The sequence below is a fragment of the Beta vulgaris genome, chromosome 2 (genome assembly GCF_026745355.1).
Source record: "Beta vulgaris subsp. vulgaris cultivar EL10 chromosome 2, EL10.2, whole genome shotgun sequence".
In the NCBI taxonomy this organism is placed as follows: Eukaryota; Viridiplantae; Streptophyta; class Magnoliopsida; order Caryophyllales; family Amaranthaceae; genus Beta; species Beta vulgaris.
Window position 1 is genome coordinate 38,985,464 of NC_079203.1, and position 18,655 is coordinate 39,004,118.

The 18,655-nt window shown below is 32.2% G+C and overlaps 1 protein-coding gene and 1 long non-coding RNA gene across 3 annotated transcripts; both read left to right on the top strand.

The window, feature by feature from the left end:
* Positions 1-7,350: 7,350 nt before the first annotated feature.
* Positions 7,351-15,894, top strand: LOC104886702 (bZIP transcription factor RISBZ4). 2 transcript variants are annotated; one of them, XM_010671180.4, is made up of 6 exons: positions 7,351-7,741; positions 13,824-13,956; positions 14,133-14,274; positions 14,537-14,612; positions 14,889-15,014; positions 15,369-15,894. In XM_010671180.4, the coding sequence occupies exons 1-6, from the start codon at positions 7,457-7,459 to the stop codon at positions 15,660-15,662; spliced, it is 1,056 nt and encodes a 351-aa protein (XP_010669482.2). In that variant the 5' UTR covers positions 7,351-7,456; the 3' UTR covers positions 15,663-15,894. The 2 variants fall into 2 exon arrangements, with proteins under 2 accessions (XP_010669482.2, XP_010669483.2); XM_010671181.4 differs by having other exon boundaries at positions 7,355-7,741; positions 13,827-13,956.
* Positions 9,592-10,832, top strand: LOC130590377 (uncharacterized). Its single transcript, XR_008968090.1, has 2 exons — positions 9,592-10,448; positions 10,480-10,832. It is a non-coding gene; the product is annotated as an uncharacterized LOC130590377 (long non-coding RNA).
* Positions 15,895-18,655: the final 2,761 nt, after the last annotated feature.

The window sequence follows — 18,655 nt, forward strand, 5'->3', positions numbered from 1 at the left end:
TTTATAATATTATTCTATATTTAATAGTTCCTTCGTATCAAATTAAACGCAACACATCCTTCGACCCGGACACCTAGGCAAAATTTCTTAGTGTGAGATTAACAAAGGTAAGGGTAAGTGCTTAGTGAAATTAACCACCACCAAGTACCATCACCACATACTGCCGCCACCACCGAAACACTACCACCACATGCTACCGCCACCACCGAAATGCCACCACCAACACCACCGAAACGCCACCACAACCACCAACAATCACCGTCAAAACCCAAAAACAACCGAAATTTGAATCCAAAATCAAGCAAAAACCACCTCCTTGCTGGGTTCGAAATTCGAAACCCCAATGCACCAAAAACCACCTTCCTACTGCTCCCCACCACCACCCAAATCAACCAGAGAGAAGAACGAAGGTTGAGAAAGAACGCCGAAACGAAGGTCGAGAAAGAAAGAAGGAACGAATGTGGAGAAAGAACGAAGGAACGAAGGTGAAAGATCTGGTGGTGGATTTCAGGTGGAGAAAGAACAAAGGAAGATGGAGGTTGAATTTAGATTTCGGGTGGATTTCAGTTGCTGGTGGTGGAGGAGATCGAAGATAGGAGGTGATGATGGTGGTGGTGGATGGAGGAGTTCGAAGGTGATGATGATGCTGGTGGGGGACGCCGACGAGATTTGTGATGATGATGGTGGTGGTGGTGGTGGCAAGAGGATAGAGATGGGAGAGGAGAGCTAAATGGTGGTGCGTGGTGCAGTGAAGCTGGTATTGAAGAGATGGAGGGGTTATATTTAGGTTGATTAATTGTAATTATGTTTGTAATTAATATTATTTGGATAATATAATATGTGTTTTAGTTTTTTAATAAAGACATTTTGGTAATTTAAGAGGTAAAAATCATACCAAAAATGGAAAGAAGAAAATTGTTGCATTTAATTTGAAACAACCATTCTTAGAAACTATTGTATTTAGATTGATACAAAGGAAGTATTTTATATATTTTTAAATAGATATTTCATTTGATTTTTTGCACTATTTATAAACTCTACTTTGACCAGTTTTATTACATATGTATAAAACTCAATTCTATTATACGAGACATTTATATTTTCAAAATATTATTTTTTATTAATGATCAAAGTTATGCATCTGCAAGTGTACAAAGCAAAATAGAACATCTATTTAAAAAGATAAGAGTAATTAATATGTATATTTGATCTTTAACAATTTAGTTACATATCAGTAAAAAAAAATGTAAATTTTAATATTATATTATGAAATTATATATAAAAATACATTTAATAATATATATAGATTGCAGTGCTAGAGGTGGAGGATAAATGGTACCTTGAGACAGTAGCAGATCTAGAAATTGGACCACGTGGTTTCGGACTAATTTTAATATAAATTTCAAATTTAATTTTTCTATTTGGAATTGCAATTTTTTAAAGAAAAAAAAATAAAAAAAACTTTCAACAATTTTACTTAGCGAGGCTTTCATTCTTGATTACATCATTACAAAAAAAAATATGATACTTAATTTCTTGTAGTAATGAAAGACTATCAATTTTTTAGCAAACTATACAGTTATGCAAACTACGAATCGAGTATCAACTATTAAGACTTTTTTCATCGAATTAACTTATCAATTGAGTGTTATATACTTATATGTATAAAAAAAAAATATGAAACTTTAACAACTAGCTAGCACATGCAAACATGACGTAGACAAAAACATAATGCGAATTAACCAAATTCATTAGCTTTTACAATATTTGTACTTGGTGGCAGGGGAGATTTATAAATTAAAAAAGAGCTTAAAAATAAAGGGAGGATTAAAAAAAGACCAAGGATATAATGAAGCAAGCCAAAAGGGAGGATAAAATAAAAAGAAAAAGAAGACCAAGGATATAATAAGCCTAAAGGGACTAAGGGATGATCAAAAAAGGAAAAAAAAAAGACAAGAAGATAGCACAAACATGAAGTAGATAAAAAGATAATGTGAATTAACCAAATCATTAGATTTTACAATATATTTGTACTTTGTTATTTCACTAGGGACACTACAAGAGGGGGGTGAATTGCAGTGTGGAACTTATTGCCCAAATAATGCGGAATTTAAAACATAAGCAATAAGGAACTGAAAGTGCAAGAGAGATTTTTACGTGGAAATTTGTCTCAATACAAGAAGAAAAACCACGACCTACTCAGATTTAAACTCTTACATAATAGGTAACTCTATGATTCAACCTATTACATACTCAAGTTCCACTCGGAACTCCAACTCTCTCACAATCTCCACTCTATACTCTAGACTTAACTCTAAGTCTTTCAAGAGTTCCACAACTCTTTACAAAGGTTTACTCAAACCTTCACCCTAGATAGACTTCACCTAAGTCTACGCATACACAACAGAATTACTCAAGTTCCTAACTCGAACTTACTCAAGTTAATTCTAATCGAACTTATCAAGTTCAACTCGAACTTGATACAAGAATTCACTCAAACCCTTTACCAAGTTCCCATTACAAGAGTTCACTCAAACCCTTTAACCCAAACACAAATACAGACGCTGATAATTTGGGTTAACTCTAGTATATAGAAAAACTGAATAACTGTAAAGGAACACGGTACTCGTAGGAACTTGAAACTCAAAGGAACTGACTCAAATAAGGAATAGAAAATATAATTCTTTTGTAACGCTATTCCTTAAGCCAAACTTATGGAATGACATAAGTCTAACACTATGGAAAGACACTAGTCAGACATGAAATGAACCAGTCAGACAATTTGAAACTTAATTGAACTTGTATATTTATAGCAGTCTTTTAGAATGAACGTGGGATTAATCATGTGTTAGTGGTTAAACCATTATCCCATGATGTTCCTTACTTGAAGGAACACGTTCCTTAAACATCACTGATCTCCATGATCACTGTTAAACGTGGGAGAGAATAAAGGACTTCTCCTTAATTTTAGCAACCACTTTAACCATTAATTTGAAAATCTGATTTAATTAAAAACATATTAACTATTAAATCTGAAATTAAATCATTTTAATAAAAATATTATCTTTAAATTTCTTCCGTAAAAACAGAATAATATATTTATTATCTTTTGAAAAATAAAATCTTTTCCTTAAAAAGATTTTCCTTAAAATCAGATTTTTCCTTAAATAAAACGGTTACCTATAATCTAGGCATAATTTACTCAACTGACATAACTGTACCGTTGTAATGCTCCATCCTAAGTCTAGTTCCTTTTAATAGTTAGTTTCCTTTAACTTATATTAGTAGACTATCACGTCTGTTCCTTTAGAGAGGAACAAACAGACAATTTCTTTAACAATACTCATTATACGTATTATAAATCTAGCCTTTTTATATTACAAAAACTAAAAAGATAAAATTAAATTAATTAAAATCAGATTCCTAAAGAAACCGATTTTATTAAAAACTCATCTTTTATTTTAAAACTAAAACTTATCTTTTATTTTAAAACTAAAACTTATCCTAAAACAACTAATGCATATTATTTATAAATAATTAACCAAGTAGAGATTATTTAAGAATAAACTCTAATAAATTCTTATAGATAAAGATAATAATATGCATCAGATTTTTGACTCTTAAATACTTTTAACTCTAAGTTCCACGAGTTCTTTTATCCTTACGAGTTCCTTTAGACCTTGTTCCTTTACCTTTTACGTTTCCACATACTTACATGAATCCTAGAAAATAAACTCGTATTTTCTGCGTTCATGCTCCATGCTCCAACTCAAGAACCGCATGTTGATGCTCCACCTTTGGAGCTTCAGTGTGCTAGTTCCTTTAAGAAACTTCGCACTCATAGTTCCTACTCAGGAACTTCTTGTTTCAACTCTGAAACGTTATATTGCTGCTCCCACTTAGGAACTGCTCCAGAACTTCATATTCAATGTTCCTCATAGGATGTACCTGGAACGCTCTATTTATGTTCCTTATAGGAACTCTTTTAGGAACTTCACTTGTTGGAATACCTTCATGATGTGATATATTAACCTTTGATGACTTGTTTCATGTTAATGTAATATGCACATCCAAACACACATGTTAGTTAGATAATCATCTTTTGTTTACAATCATCAAAATACTACATGACTCAACATACTTAGTGGAAGGGTGAGATATATAGATAAAAAGGAGAGCTTGAAAAATAAAGGAAGGATTAAAAAAAAAGGGAAATAAAAGATCAAGGATATAATGCAGTAAGCCAAAAGGAAGGATAAAAAAAACGAAAAAATAGACTAAAGATATAATGCAATAAGCCTAAAGGGACTAAGGGAGGATCAAAAAAGGAAAAGAAAAAAAAAAGCCACATTACCGAGATTCGAACCTGAGACCCAGTAATACTATGTACATCAGCTTTACCGCTAAGCTACCATGAATTTGAATGATATAATCTGCTTTGTTTGATATATATATTATATCATTTTTTTTGCCCAGTTTTCTTGTTTTTGTCCCGGATCCACGTGGGTTTAGTTGAGCACACTGAACCCACGCTGAATCCGCCCCTGCCTTGAGAAGTTCGGGGGTGACAAAGGGTGCTCCATGGAGCCCTCAAGGGAAGGATACATGCCTCTAAAAGAGAAGATGGAAGTGGACATCAAACTTAAGATTCATATGAGAGGATATATACATCAATGATGAAGGAGCTAACATATCGAGCATTATTTTAACAAATCTTAGTAAGGAACGATGCATGCACCTCTATTATTAGAAACCAAAGTGTTCTTTGTGGTAAGGTATGTAGGAAGTAAACTGGCAACAATTATAATTAACTTATCTGATAACGTGGCGTGACATAATCACAGTCCTAAAGTTAAATTTTCCCCCTAAAAACATACAGACTCTCAACAATCAACCTTCAGGGATACATGGTTTCTGCATTTTCGGTGTTGACAGAAAAGCAGATTGAGAACGATCTTGAATATTGCCCAAAATTATACATGAGAAAGAAAAGCAAAGAGAGGAAGACATTGTGTGTTTTTCTATGTACCAATGAAAATAGAACGCAATTACTTATAGAGAGAGGAAACCAGAACGAGATCAGAAGAAAGATGAAATCGTGGGAAAAACAATCATTTAGCGGGGAGAATTATGACAACAGTTATGGATAAAACGGTAACTTAAGACTGAATAAAACGACCATTGATGCTGATAAAATATTGATCCAAAAAGATAGTTAAGTTAAGTTTATTCCCCACGGTCCAAGGCCTGGTCCGGGCGGCGCGCGTGTGGTAACTCTAATCACCACATACCCACTAAATAAAAAGCCTCATTACTACACAACTCAAAGGGTAGAGGAAGATAATGGTTATAAACCTTACACTTTCCTTTTATTCTTCAATGTGGGACAAATGACTCTTCATATTCTTCTGAAGCAAACGTTGAGTTTCTAAGAAATACTCTTATAAACTCCAGCAAGGCATGCATCCACCCTCATTAGGAGTTACAAGTTAAATTTCAATGGCTCGACCAATTCATCTTCTACAGTTGTTGGGGCTATTATTATAAACCACTTGGGCCATTGGTTGTTGCTTAATCCTATCGGTTTGGTCCTAGTTCTCCCCTTATGATAGAAGTTTAAGAATTCACCAATGTTCGATATCCTAATGACGGTTCAAGTTCAACACAATATTTGGAACCTCTTTGTTAAAGGTGACAAACAAGTAGTGATTCGAATGCAAAGGTGACAAACAATATTTGGAACCATGTATATTTTTCAGTTATGAGGGATCAAATTATCAGTATATGGATGTTTATGGGTATAAACTTATAAGTTTATGGTACAAACTTCTTCCTCCCGCTCTTTTGACATACCTTTCATTCCCTCATGGTTCTATCTTTTCTCCAATTTAGCTGCACATTCTTCCTCTCTCCAACCCCATCTCCAACCTCTTCAAATGTTAATGAATCTACAAAAATCTTGCAATTGAGGGATTTTATGGTTTTCAATCAATTGATCTTTTTCACTTCACTTTCCTCTGATATAATCTATTGTGGATAATTCAAATCCTTGACCATCTTCTTCACTATGAATGATGTTGTTTGTTGGCTATAATTTTTGGAAGCGATTGTTAGCAGGGGCGGACCTATTAAGGTTCCTGGGTGGCACAGGCCCCACCAAAAAAAAAAATTAATTTTCCTTTTCTTTTCAATGTCTGGCAAATATTACGTTTAAAAGTGATATAAGCGCTACAAATTCATACTCAACACCCTTGCTCTAGTGGTAATCTTCTAACTAACTCATTACCACATGCTATGTGGAATGCGGGTTCGAATCCCCCTGCATACCCAATTATTCCATTTTTTTTTTCCTTTTTCTTACTTCTTTGCTTGATTCCAGTTTTTGGTTCTTTTTCTTTCTTTGCTTGATTCCAGTTTTTTTTTTTTTTTCTTTTTCTTACTTCTTTGCTTGATTCCTTGTTTTTGGTTTTTTAAATATAGCTCTAATTTTCACCATTTTTTTGTATACGGATTATTCTCCTTCTGTTTTTAAGTAAATTCAATAATTTTACTTTATACACTATTGTTACATTAAGTATGACCAAGATTTATTTATAAACATTGTATATTTGCTTGGTTTAATTAGAACCCCCCAAATTCAAAATCCTGGATCCGCCCCTGATTGTTAGCTGTTATTTCTTACCATGAGGATGCATGCTACACTTACTAACAACCATGTTTGAGTTTGAATTTTACGACTAGAAAGATCGTGAGGTCGAAGATTTCAGTTGGGCCGTCTTACTCATTTGCTTAATTGAGACGGTCTTAGCCAATACTTTACATTAACAACCATTATCAATGTTTGAGCTTGCTTATGTCACAAAAGGAAAAAAAAGATCAGAACTTCACTAACGAGTCCATGCACATGGTAAAAGTTGTTTGATTGGTCATTGGTAAAAAAAAAACTTTTCATGGAAAGTTCTACTTACTAAAATTTACTCTATCTAGGAGTGAAACTTTCTAAAAATATTGCTTCTTGAATTCTTGTCAACCAAACAAATATATTTTATCTTACTTCTCATAAATTTATATACCAATCAAACAAACTTTCAACGAATTTATATAATTTCGATTCAATAAATTTAAGGCGAAGAGAACCCAACCTAGTTATCGAGTAGATGAATGATGAAACATGAAAACAAGTCTTTGACAGGTCCATGGCAGGATCATGTGAGTCCCACAACTCCTTTTCTAAACTTACGTGTAAACTTTGTTTTTGTGTTCTCTCTTTTCTTTTCTTTCCCTCCTTTTTCTTTATCTTTTTCTTTCTTTTTTTTTTTTTTTTTTCCTTTTCCTTTTTCTCTCCCCAAACTCCTTGGTCTATATCAATGCTTCTACCATCTTACCTCTTTCCCCTTTTCCCTCTCTCTCCTCTCTCCCCTATACTCTTTACTTTTCCCATTCCCTTATTTTCATTATGCATACAAATATGAATCACCAAAAACCCGCTGTTTTCGGGCCGGGCCCAGATGGTAATAATCCCATGAAACGCAGCCCATCCGAGTTAGTCCTTCAAGCCCTCGTCAATAACAATCCAACGGCTACCATCAAAAGTTTTCATCATGATCATGATCATGATGATCATCATCATCATCCTGCCCTCTTCGCAAACTATCATGATCATCATCAACAACATCTCCTTCATCCAACGGCTGCTGTTGTTTCTGATGATCATATAGCTTTTGACGGATTTAAGAATCAGGTCTTTTTTCTCTCTTTTATTTCTCCCTCTATATTAATTGTCTCCTCTTGTCCCCTATTATTATAACACATTTTTTAAGAAAGTCATGTGATCGAAAAATGGATAAAGAAGAGACCTAATACCTATGTAACATAATAGAAATAAAAAAATGTTGTTCTTAAAAAACATTTGGCTACATAACGAAGCTATAGATAAAAGTAAGACCTAATTAAGTGATCTTTGGCATAGTGGTTGCTTACTTTGTCCTTTATTCAATTGGTTGGGAGTTTGATCCTCAACTTTTGAAAATGGAAAGAGATTCTTGGCGAACTCTTTACCCTTAAGTGGTGCATCCAGGACGAAGGGATTAATCACTGCTATCAGCAGCGGTTTATACCAAAAAAAAAAGAGACCTAAAGTAACAAGATAGAAATGAAAAGATAACATTATCGAATGATCGAATAGAAAGACGTTGGTATTAATATGAAACTTTTGAGTTTTGAAGAAGAAAACGTTGCAATTAATATAAAGGAGAGGGGAGGATGTATGATTTATTTTGTATGTTCTCTAACGTTTTTTTGTTAGAAGGACGTGAGATATTTATAGAGGTGTTATTGTGGTGTATGGTATATATGGTAGGTTGGCGGTGTACACAATCGTTTCCTAGTACTTCCTCTGTGGTGCTGCACTTTCTACTTAACTTACTACTTGCACGTGTGTTGCACGTGTTATTTTTATTGTCTTTATATGCCTTTGTATTCCAGCTATTATTTTAATTAACATCTTTTTTTTTTTTTTTTTTTTTTTTTTTTTTTGTACTTTTCGGGATTGAGTAATATTATGAAGAAAATTCCAGCGGTAAAAAATGAGTGATTTCCTGATCTCACTTCATTTGGACTTTGTAGATCTTGGACAGTCTTACTACCTCTTGTGGCAACTTGAATCATATATTATAATCGAAATTTGAAATTTTAACACATTAGAAAGAAGACATATTTCATTTGAATTTTATAGAAGTATAAAAATGTACTCCACTATGTTAATTTAATCAACTATAGTTGAGTGTATCTGTGACATGATCAAATCTGTCTACAGCACTAAAATAGTAATATTTTTTTTTTTTTTTTGACGGAAAAATAGGGAGTAATATTTGATATTTGTATGCCGCCTGAAAATTTTAGGTTTTGTATATTTTTTTCGTTTTGAATGTAATAAAGAAATATTTAATATCTTACAAATATTCATTTGTTGCATTTATAACGAAATAGAAAAAGTATTTGGTGTTCAAAAATTTCGACACACAAGTTTGGTGAATATATACTAACTATTTAAAACTTAATTGTTTTGGATATTCGATTAAATATTCGACATCGATCATTTATGGTGCGTTCTGTTCAACTTAAAAAATTAAGTTTCAGGTCCAATAAGTTCAGATAAGTTCAGATAAGTTCATATAAGTTCAGATAAGTTGCAATAAGGTCTAATAAGTGCAATAAGTTCCAATAAGGTCTAATAAGGTCCAATAAGTTCAATCAGGTGCAATAAGTTCCAATCAGGTGCAATAAGTTCCAATCAGGTCTAATAAGGTCCAATAAGTTCCAATCAGGTCTAATAAGGTCCAATAAGGTCCAAATAGTCAATGTTTAATAAACATTTGTATTATTGTCCATATTTTGTTATTCATAATTTCATATCACTATTAGCGGATTATGTTATTATTAGAATTTTAATTAAAGTACCACAATGATTATATAGTATTATACTTGTATTAGTGTCTATTATTTTATTAATTATTTGTATTATGTCTATTATTTTATTTTTTATTTATTTATTATGTCTATTATTTTATTATTCATATTATATTAGCTGATTATGTTATTATTATAATTTTTTATTAAAGTACCACAATGTATAGTATTATACTTGTATTATTGTCTATTATTTGATTATTCATATTGCTATTGAATAATATTATAATCATGGTCAAATAATTAAGGTTAACAATAATAATAATAATTATAATTACAAATATTTGAGAGGTGTTGAAGCGACTGTGTTGAGAAGAAAGGAGAAGAAAGGAGAAGTAATGAGAAGAAATTTGAGAGGTGTTGAAGCTACTGTGACTTTGAACATTTTTTTCTCTTTCTTCTAGTAACATTCAAATAAATGAAAGGTGAAGAAAGCTGAAGAAATGAATGAAGGAGTTGTTGTTAGCAATAAATGTTCAGCTTATTTTCATTGATTAGGAAAAGGAGAATCAGGCCCATAATCAAGCCCTTTACAATGAAAGTTCACTGCCTTTTGCTCAGCTTAGATTAGTAACTACTAGTATTTTATAAAATTAATTTTTTGATTTTCTACTAGTGTTTTATAAAATTAAAACAACACTATTAGATATATTAGTGATGAAAGTTATGTATAGGCAAATATATAAATAGTAATTTTTTTGTTAAATTAATTATCATAAGAGATAATTAATAATCATTATTTTTTAAAGGACAATTATAATAATTATTATTCCATAAAAAATTTTGAGGGGTAGTATTTACGTTAGTGGTAATATTTATGTTATTCATGGTCAATGTTTTTGTCTAATAAGGTCAAATAAGTTTCAATCAGGTTCAATAAGGTCTAATAAGTTTCAATCAGGTCCAATAAGGTCTAATAAGTTTCAATCAGGGTCAATAAGTTCCAATAAGGTCCAATAAGGTCAATCAGGTTCAATCAGGTCCAATAAGTTCCAATCAGGTTCCAATCAGGTCCAATAAGTTGAATCAGGTCCAATCAGGTCCAATCAGGTTTAATAAGTTCCAATAAGTTCAGTTCAGGTTCAATAAGTTTAGTTCAGATAAGTTCCAATAAGTTCAGGTCCAATAAGTTGAATAGAACGCACCCTTAGCCTATTAACAATATTCGATTTGGTTTTCGATAGTGAAGTTTCGGATGGATTATCCATATATCCGAATTAAATATTTGGGGTTTCAAATAGTTTTATAAGCCTAATTATAACTCATTATGTAGCAAAATTCCTTGGTTTTGCAACCAATCTCATTTGTTAAAAAAAAAAAGTAGCAAATATTATGAGAAGAAAAAGTGTAAACTAATTTTTGTATTTTACAATGATTATATCATATTAGTTTGACCATTCATAAATTTAGAAAATATTTGTCATAATATATACTTAATGCGATATATTATTCGTGGAAAAGGAATATTTTCCAGGATTTATCCATGAAACCTAAAGCAAGATCTTGATCGGCGGAGTTCAAAGTTGATGGCTTGGACACACAGTAGCATGATAAATTCAGCAGGTTGGGAGGGTGTTTTTATGCAAAAAACTGACTGTATTAATTGGAAGTCCATTTTAAAAAACTGTAAACGTTCCTTTTTTTTTTTTTTAACGAATTCTTTCTAGATTGCAATAATTTCAAACTTTCCATTTATCTTCTTTTTCTTCATCCTCTAGTAATAATTTAAAGAATCTTTACACTATGAAATTGTTTTTATGTTTTCTTTTTAGCTCTAGATTAATTATGTTATTATCTCTTTAATTATTCATTCAATCTTAAAACTAATTGTCACCTTTTTATAAAGGTAAGATGAAGTCCCTTGCAAGAAAGGGGGAAAATTAGAGATCCCTCCTTGTAAGGGTTGAGACTCGATCCCATCTATGTGGGATCGGAAGTGATGCCGGCCAATACCATTAGGATATCACATGTTGCTAAAAAAAACTAATTGTCACATTCCCTCTTTACTATTATAAATTATTTTTTAAACCCAGACTATGTCCCCATAACTATAATTTTTATTTATTATTATCTTACATTGAAATCATAACACCAAATATTACTTGATTTAGTGATTAAGACATTAATATAGTAACTTGAATTCATGGGGTCAAATCTAATATGAACATCTTTTAATATATTAGTAATAGCCATATATGCACGTGATGCGTGCATCAACAACCTTATGTAGGAATGGGCATATAGTTTTTTTAATCTAAAATTAATTTGGTAGTGATTTAAACTCTTGAGGTTTTTTGTAGATATTATTATTTTTTTGAAAGGTGACCAATTTTTAATTGTTAGAAAATTTTGGTTGAGATTTAATAATTCCTTGTTAGCGATTTCAATATATTCCTTTAATGATCGTAAATGTTAATAAACCATATTGTTTGAACTTTGTAAATACGAAATATTATGTTATCATGTTGTCTGGATATATCACTAACTTTTTTTAATTGAAGATTCTAATTAATTTCGTGAATTGATCGTATCAATCTAGTCAATTTATTAGTGGTGATTGCATATTTCATTTTTGACTTATTTCATATGACAAGTTGCATTGATTCTCATTTTTAGATTTTTTATAAAAAGAAAACTTTGTTTTAACTAATTAGAGGGTATTCTAGTCATTTTAAAGTGGGACACTACATCTCCTCTCTTGGCTTATACTTTAATAAAGATAGATACTCTCTCTGTTTTTTATTAGATGAAAATTTTATTATTTTGATTCACTTATAAAAAAGATAAATATTTCATTTAAAAAAATAGAGGTAATATATACTAGGACATATACTTTAATTAATTACCATGTTTTGGTAATGGATCTTTACCCTTCCTTAAATTACTTTATCACTAATCATTACAAAATTAAGCTACTTTATTACTTTTTCTAAATGAAGTTATAGTACCAGGAAACTCAAACATTATTTTAAAATTTGCTGCAATTTATTACTCCCTTTTTAAAATGTTGCTATATTTGCTTTTTCACAGTTTATGAGATGCAACTTCAAACATCAATATCTTGAGTTACATATACGAAAAAATTATAAATATTATATATTTGGAAAATACGAATTGAGACAAATCAAACAAGATTCAACATGACTGATTTTCTTATGTATATGGAGTAAAAGATAGTCAAAATTATGATATGAGTAGTGCCTACGTTCAAAATGTAGTAACAATTTTGAGACGGAGGTAGCATAATGGAAGAACATTGCTTTTAGCTACTGTGTAAACTAGTACTAATAAGTAAGTAATGATAAATTGTGTAAAACAAATTACTCTACTTTTTACTGTAGATTCTTTAGCAATATCTCGATGTTAATTGAGTAAAGACAAAAAGTAGTATTTCTCTAAAAATTAAGATCATCTAGTTTTCACAATTTTGAACATATATTATTAACCAATGTTTTTTTTTAAAGAAAAATATGTCTAATTTAAAGGTTTTAGAATTTGAGAAAAAAAACTTTCGATGTGATTTGAAACATTAGCTATTAAGAACTTGACAAAGTATGAAAAGAAAAAAAAATTCTTTAGGTGACAATGACCCAAAGAGTTGTTTTAAAGTTACACACTTACACTTAAAAAGATACTCCACTTCACTAATTATATGTGTTGTGATGCGAATCACACCGTCTAGGTCCCAGCCAAAAATATAAAGAAGGTCAGGTCAATTATTTACGTACAGAATACTTCATAGTCTATTTAAAGAACCTTTATTTCCAATATCAGATTAAATAAGTGAGTTAGTGGTACGTTGTTGTCCAGTCTCTTAGACTATTTCTTTTCCTTGACTAAGTTTCATATTCTTTGAGAATTTTTCCATGGATCCAGGTAATTATTAAATAGGATTTAAGTTTTCTTTAATAGAATTTTAATTAATTATGTTAGCTAATTACAAGTCGCGTTGGTTACGAAATTGTTAATACTATTCATTTTTCATGACTATATTATTTTATTTGTCTATGTAAAAGTAATTGTCACGTCGTAGTAGTGTTATAGTAATTGAAGATATCATTTGATTTATAAAATTATGTTTATAATAGTTGTGTAAAGTTTTTTTTTATCATCTCTCCATCAGTTTTAGTCTAAGTTAATGTCTAATGCTGGGAGTAAAGATCGAACCCCTGACCTCAGGGGCCAAGGGGAGGGTTCTATCTACTTGAGCTAACTCCTATCCTTATTTCTAGTATATATTTCATTGTCATATTTTGATTTTTGACCATGCTTCACATTTGTGGTGATTATTTCTTGCTTAAGAGCGAAAATTAGTAATTCTGACTTTCAATTGTGTGTTTATATAACAAATTAAGCAGGACATAATTAATAACTTTCCGACTGGTGGTGGATTTGATCAGCAAACAATTTCATGGTATCAAAACTGCCCCCCACAGCCACAACAGCCTTGTATCTCGGCGACAATTGATTCGCAATCATCCATATGTGGTATGATATACGAAATGATAAATTCATGCACTACCTTAGTATGTCTTAATCTTGAATTATGCATAATGTAGCATATATGATCATCTTTTTGGAAATTCAAGGGACTTTGTAACAAACTTATGTTATAAAACACTATATAACATTCCAATTCTATATTGAAATATAAACTTGTGCAGCTGGAAGTCCAACCTCAACTCTTATTAAGCCGAAAGCAGGAGACAATCAAGGAAGTGGCTCCTCAGAAGATGATGATGGAGAGACGGAAGCCGGTCAGTGTGAGCAGAGTGATGATCCTACTGATGTAAAGCGCATGCGAAGGTATATATATATATATATATAACTTTTATCGTTGTATATTTATTCTCATTAGTAACCCCATATATGCATGATCAATAACCTCATATATGCTAATCAGTAACCCTCGTTGCGACGTTGCACCATCAACAAATAGTGTAACACATAAAGAGTTTGTGTATGTATATGTGTATACTTCTTATGCTAATAATAACGTGAAAATCATACACGCAAGTATATGTTTACACAATGAAAGTAACACATTAGCATATTGTAAATATTTCAGGATGGTTTCAAATAGGGAGTCTGCTCGCCGTTCTAGAAGACGGAAGCAAGCACATCTACTACAATTGGAAGTGGAGGTGACATTATATGCATCACAATTTAGTAAAATTATAGGGTCTGTTCAATTCATACATGTAATTAGTAACTTAATTATATCATCATCTGATTGAAATTACAGAGGTCGGTCCGAGCTGTTTAGTTTGTAGCAGGGTTAACCCTGTTTCTGCATCATTTTACTCGTAGTTTCATTATATAAGGAAATATAATGTAAATTTTAGCCATTATCATATTATAGAGGAGATAAATAATAACCTTGAATATATGAAGAGATTAATAAATGTTGTGTTTCACAGGTTGAACAACTTGGTGTAGAGAATACTACGCTTTTTAAGCAGTTGGATGAGGCAGCTCAGCAGCTCAGAGAAGCCACAACAAACAACCGTGTGCTTAAGTCAGATGTTGAAGCTTTAAGAGCTAAGGTAAAGGATATTGAACTTCTTAACGACCGTTTTCATTTTTTTTCTTTTGAGATTTGAGTATTCTTGACATTCGAAACCAGAAATATGGAAACTAGAAAATGTGGTTTGCAATTTTTGTTAGCTTTCATGATTAGTGTAATTAGTATAGTATGACTATTTTTAAGTTGATCATGCAGCCCGTCATAACAATTAACAGTAGCTATGCTTGGTGAATGTAATTTCCTCTCCTATGCTTGGTGAATGTAGCTAACGCATTGTTATTGAACCACAAATTATTTGCGTTTTTATTTGTTGATTTACTTGTCTTTATTATTGTATCCGTCATAACAGTAATAATGTTACATGAATATGCAGGTGAAATTAGCTGAAGACAGGGTCACTCGAGGCCCTCTAAACCAGCTTTTTCAGAATGCTACTTTGGGTTCATCTTCGATGGCAGCTAATATCCAAAACCTATCTCGGGTAGCGAATATCTCCCCAGCAATGATGGTGCAAGGGCAAGAGGCTGCGTCTTTCGATGGGACGTTTTCATGGCAGAATTCGAACGATAATAGCATGGATCATGTGTTGCATGGCAATGCTAGGAGTGGGCTAGTTAGTGATAGTACAGGTAGTGGCGTTAGCTGTGTGACTGGAATGTGGCGTTAAGACTTGAGAGTCTGGATTTCAGAATGTATATCTAAGTACTCCTAGATGGTTTTTGTGTTCTAGGGAGGTCATAGTCTCATAGAGAGAGGTAAGTTTAAGGGGTTTAATAAGGTTTATAAGTTAAGCTAGTTGATATTGTTGCTGCTGTTACAAGTTTCCTCTAATTTTACTGTAATCTTATGTACTAGTGTAAGAGGTTTGAAATCAGGAGAGTCAATATATTTATTGTTCACTTTGCTGATTATAAAATGTGAATCAGTTTAGGAAGACCGGCCAGTGTAGATGAGATAGCCCTTGTATTTCTATTGGTATGGATCCCTAAATGTTTTTTACTTCAAATACAATTAAAAAATTAGAAATTGTATATATAGGCTTTAATTCCATGACCTCAAGTTCACTTACTAAAGTCTTAATCACTAGATCAAGTTGTATTAGTGTTATCATTTTAAAGTACATATTAATAAAATGAAAATTTTCCTTACCCGGAGCATATCCATGGCCTAATAACTAATTAATTATATGAAAGCGAGGGACCAAAATTTTCTAAATTAAACCATAATCATCCTTAAACAAACAATCTTTATTGTATGATAACTGGATGTGTGAAAAAGTATACTATCAAGGGGATAATGGATATCACACAGGTTAGTTGAACTCTTCAGTTTACCTCAGATACGGATATTAAATTAGTAATACTAACAAGGGTAACCTATATCAGATCTTCAATACTCTTAAGGCAAATACACTTCCACTTCAATGGTCCTCTCGTACTAGAGAAAGGTCCTCTCAATGCTCTAACGCCCACACCGGATATGGACCAAACTGTCTCACGACGTTCTGAACCCAGCTCATTGTACTGCTTTAATGGGCGAACAGCCCAACTCGGGTTCAAATACCCACGGATTCGCTGTTTGCTTACTGGCTTCATATAATTCCGAAAACACTAGTTTTCTCGAAGCCTCTTGTTCATATCTCTCATCAAAAGGTGCTATTCGATAATGTCTATCTAGCAGACTCCCCGCTAACCCGAGCGAACATTCTTAAGCATTATCATAAAAAATCATAAAAAAGCAGAGTCTCACACTTAGTTGTGTACTCATGTTTGACACAAGTATTCGAGTCCGAGTTACATAAGATATTATTAAAACTTTAAAACCTAATACTTACATTTAAAATACCAAAAATTATTGTTCAAGTATCATACAAACAAATTATACATAATAATAATATGGACTTTGGGAAACATGTCCCATATATGCTGATAAACAGATTGGTTGTATCAACTAAATTGTTTCAACTTCACTTACCTAATTCTTCAAAATGCACAAAGATGATGGTTCCTCAAAACACATCAAAATTTGCCCACAAATAATTGCACTCCCTTGAATCACTAAATTATACATTAGCGATTCTGAATTATGGATTTTACTTATTCCACACAAGAGAAGAAGCAGAGTATGACAAGAACTGTTTTGATGGGAAAATAGGAAAAAAGAAGTCGATTAGTTTGTTTTTGATGGGCAGTAATGAGTTGGTTGGTAAGGCAATAGATGGGTATTATTTTAGGTTAACTATGATATATTTTCGTGGTTAGTACAATTACCTTGTTTTGAAGGGAAATAGGCAGACTTAACAGAATAAGACACTCAGAATGTCAGTTTTAAGGAGTGATTAGAAGTTGAAGTTCATTTGTGATAATTTAAAATACAGAGCCACCGTTGCAATGCCTAGATGGTGCACACGTTTGTACGTAGAGCATGGTGCGCAAATGCTCATGGCTAACAAGCCAAATGTACATGAATAACAAGTCAAATGAACACATATACAAGGCTAACAAGCCAAATGAATATATGTACATCTCTGCTAGTACATGTTTATTGGCGTTGATCTTTATGTTCATAATCTAGTGCTTGATGTTTATCGTGCATTCGTGTGTATGGTGCTCATCCTACGGACGTGTGTATGTACTAATTTGCACCACCATTGATAAAATCCCTTATAAATCCAGTTATTAAAGTACTTTGAGGTTTTATTTGGATTTTGTAACATTTTTTTTATATTCGATAATATTACAAAATTACACTACCCCTGACTCGAAATCCTGGATCCGCCCCTGTATAAACAAGCAAAAAATTTAATCATACAAATTGTTGTGGGTGTAGAAATCAGATAGTCGCTGAGTTGTTACACCAAATGACTTGCTTAATTGCTTTTGTAATTTGAGGTTGATGGAAGACTACATCATTAGCATCACAGTCTCACAAACCATCATTCTAAGGCTTGAATATATAAGAGCCCTTCTTTCGGGTGATCCCACTGGAAAACTTAATTTAGCATTTAGGTTTAGACAAGTAGAGAGATAAGAAAATGTTAGGAGTCCCTTAAAAAGAAAGAACATGTTGGGAGTCAATTTCCTATTAGGATATTATTTAGGATTATAGTATGATTTACATTAGGACTTGATCTTTTAGGATGTTTAAATTAATTTTGTGATTAATGAGAACATAACTTGAATTGATCAAACATAACATGCTATAAAGAGTCAGAGATCTAAAACCCTAAAATAAATCTTTGAAACTGAAATACAAACCAAAATAACAAAAACACAAACCTTCCATCCTACCACCTATCACCTCCACCACTCAACCAATATAGCCTAGCCACTTCGAGCTACAATCGAGGCCCTAGACGAGTCGTGATGACAGAATCAGGTGAGACTAGCAAAACCAAAACCCATCTCATATATTCTTTTGGCATCTGATGACAATCCCGGGAATCTCATCATCCCGATTATCAATTAAAAGGAGACAACTTTGATTAGTGGCCGCGTGCAATTCACAATTCATTGAACGCCAAACAGAAACTCAAATCCATTCATGCCACAATACCTAAACCAACAAACCTTGACAAACAAATATTTTATTTTAGGTTCATTCTTTACAATTTCTTCAATCCGGACCAATTAGAGTGGGGTATGGGTATTAGTAATCATA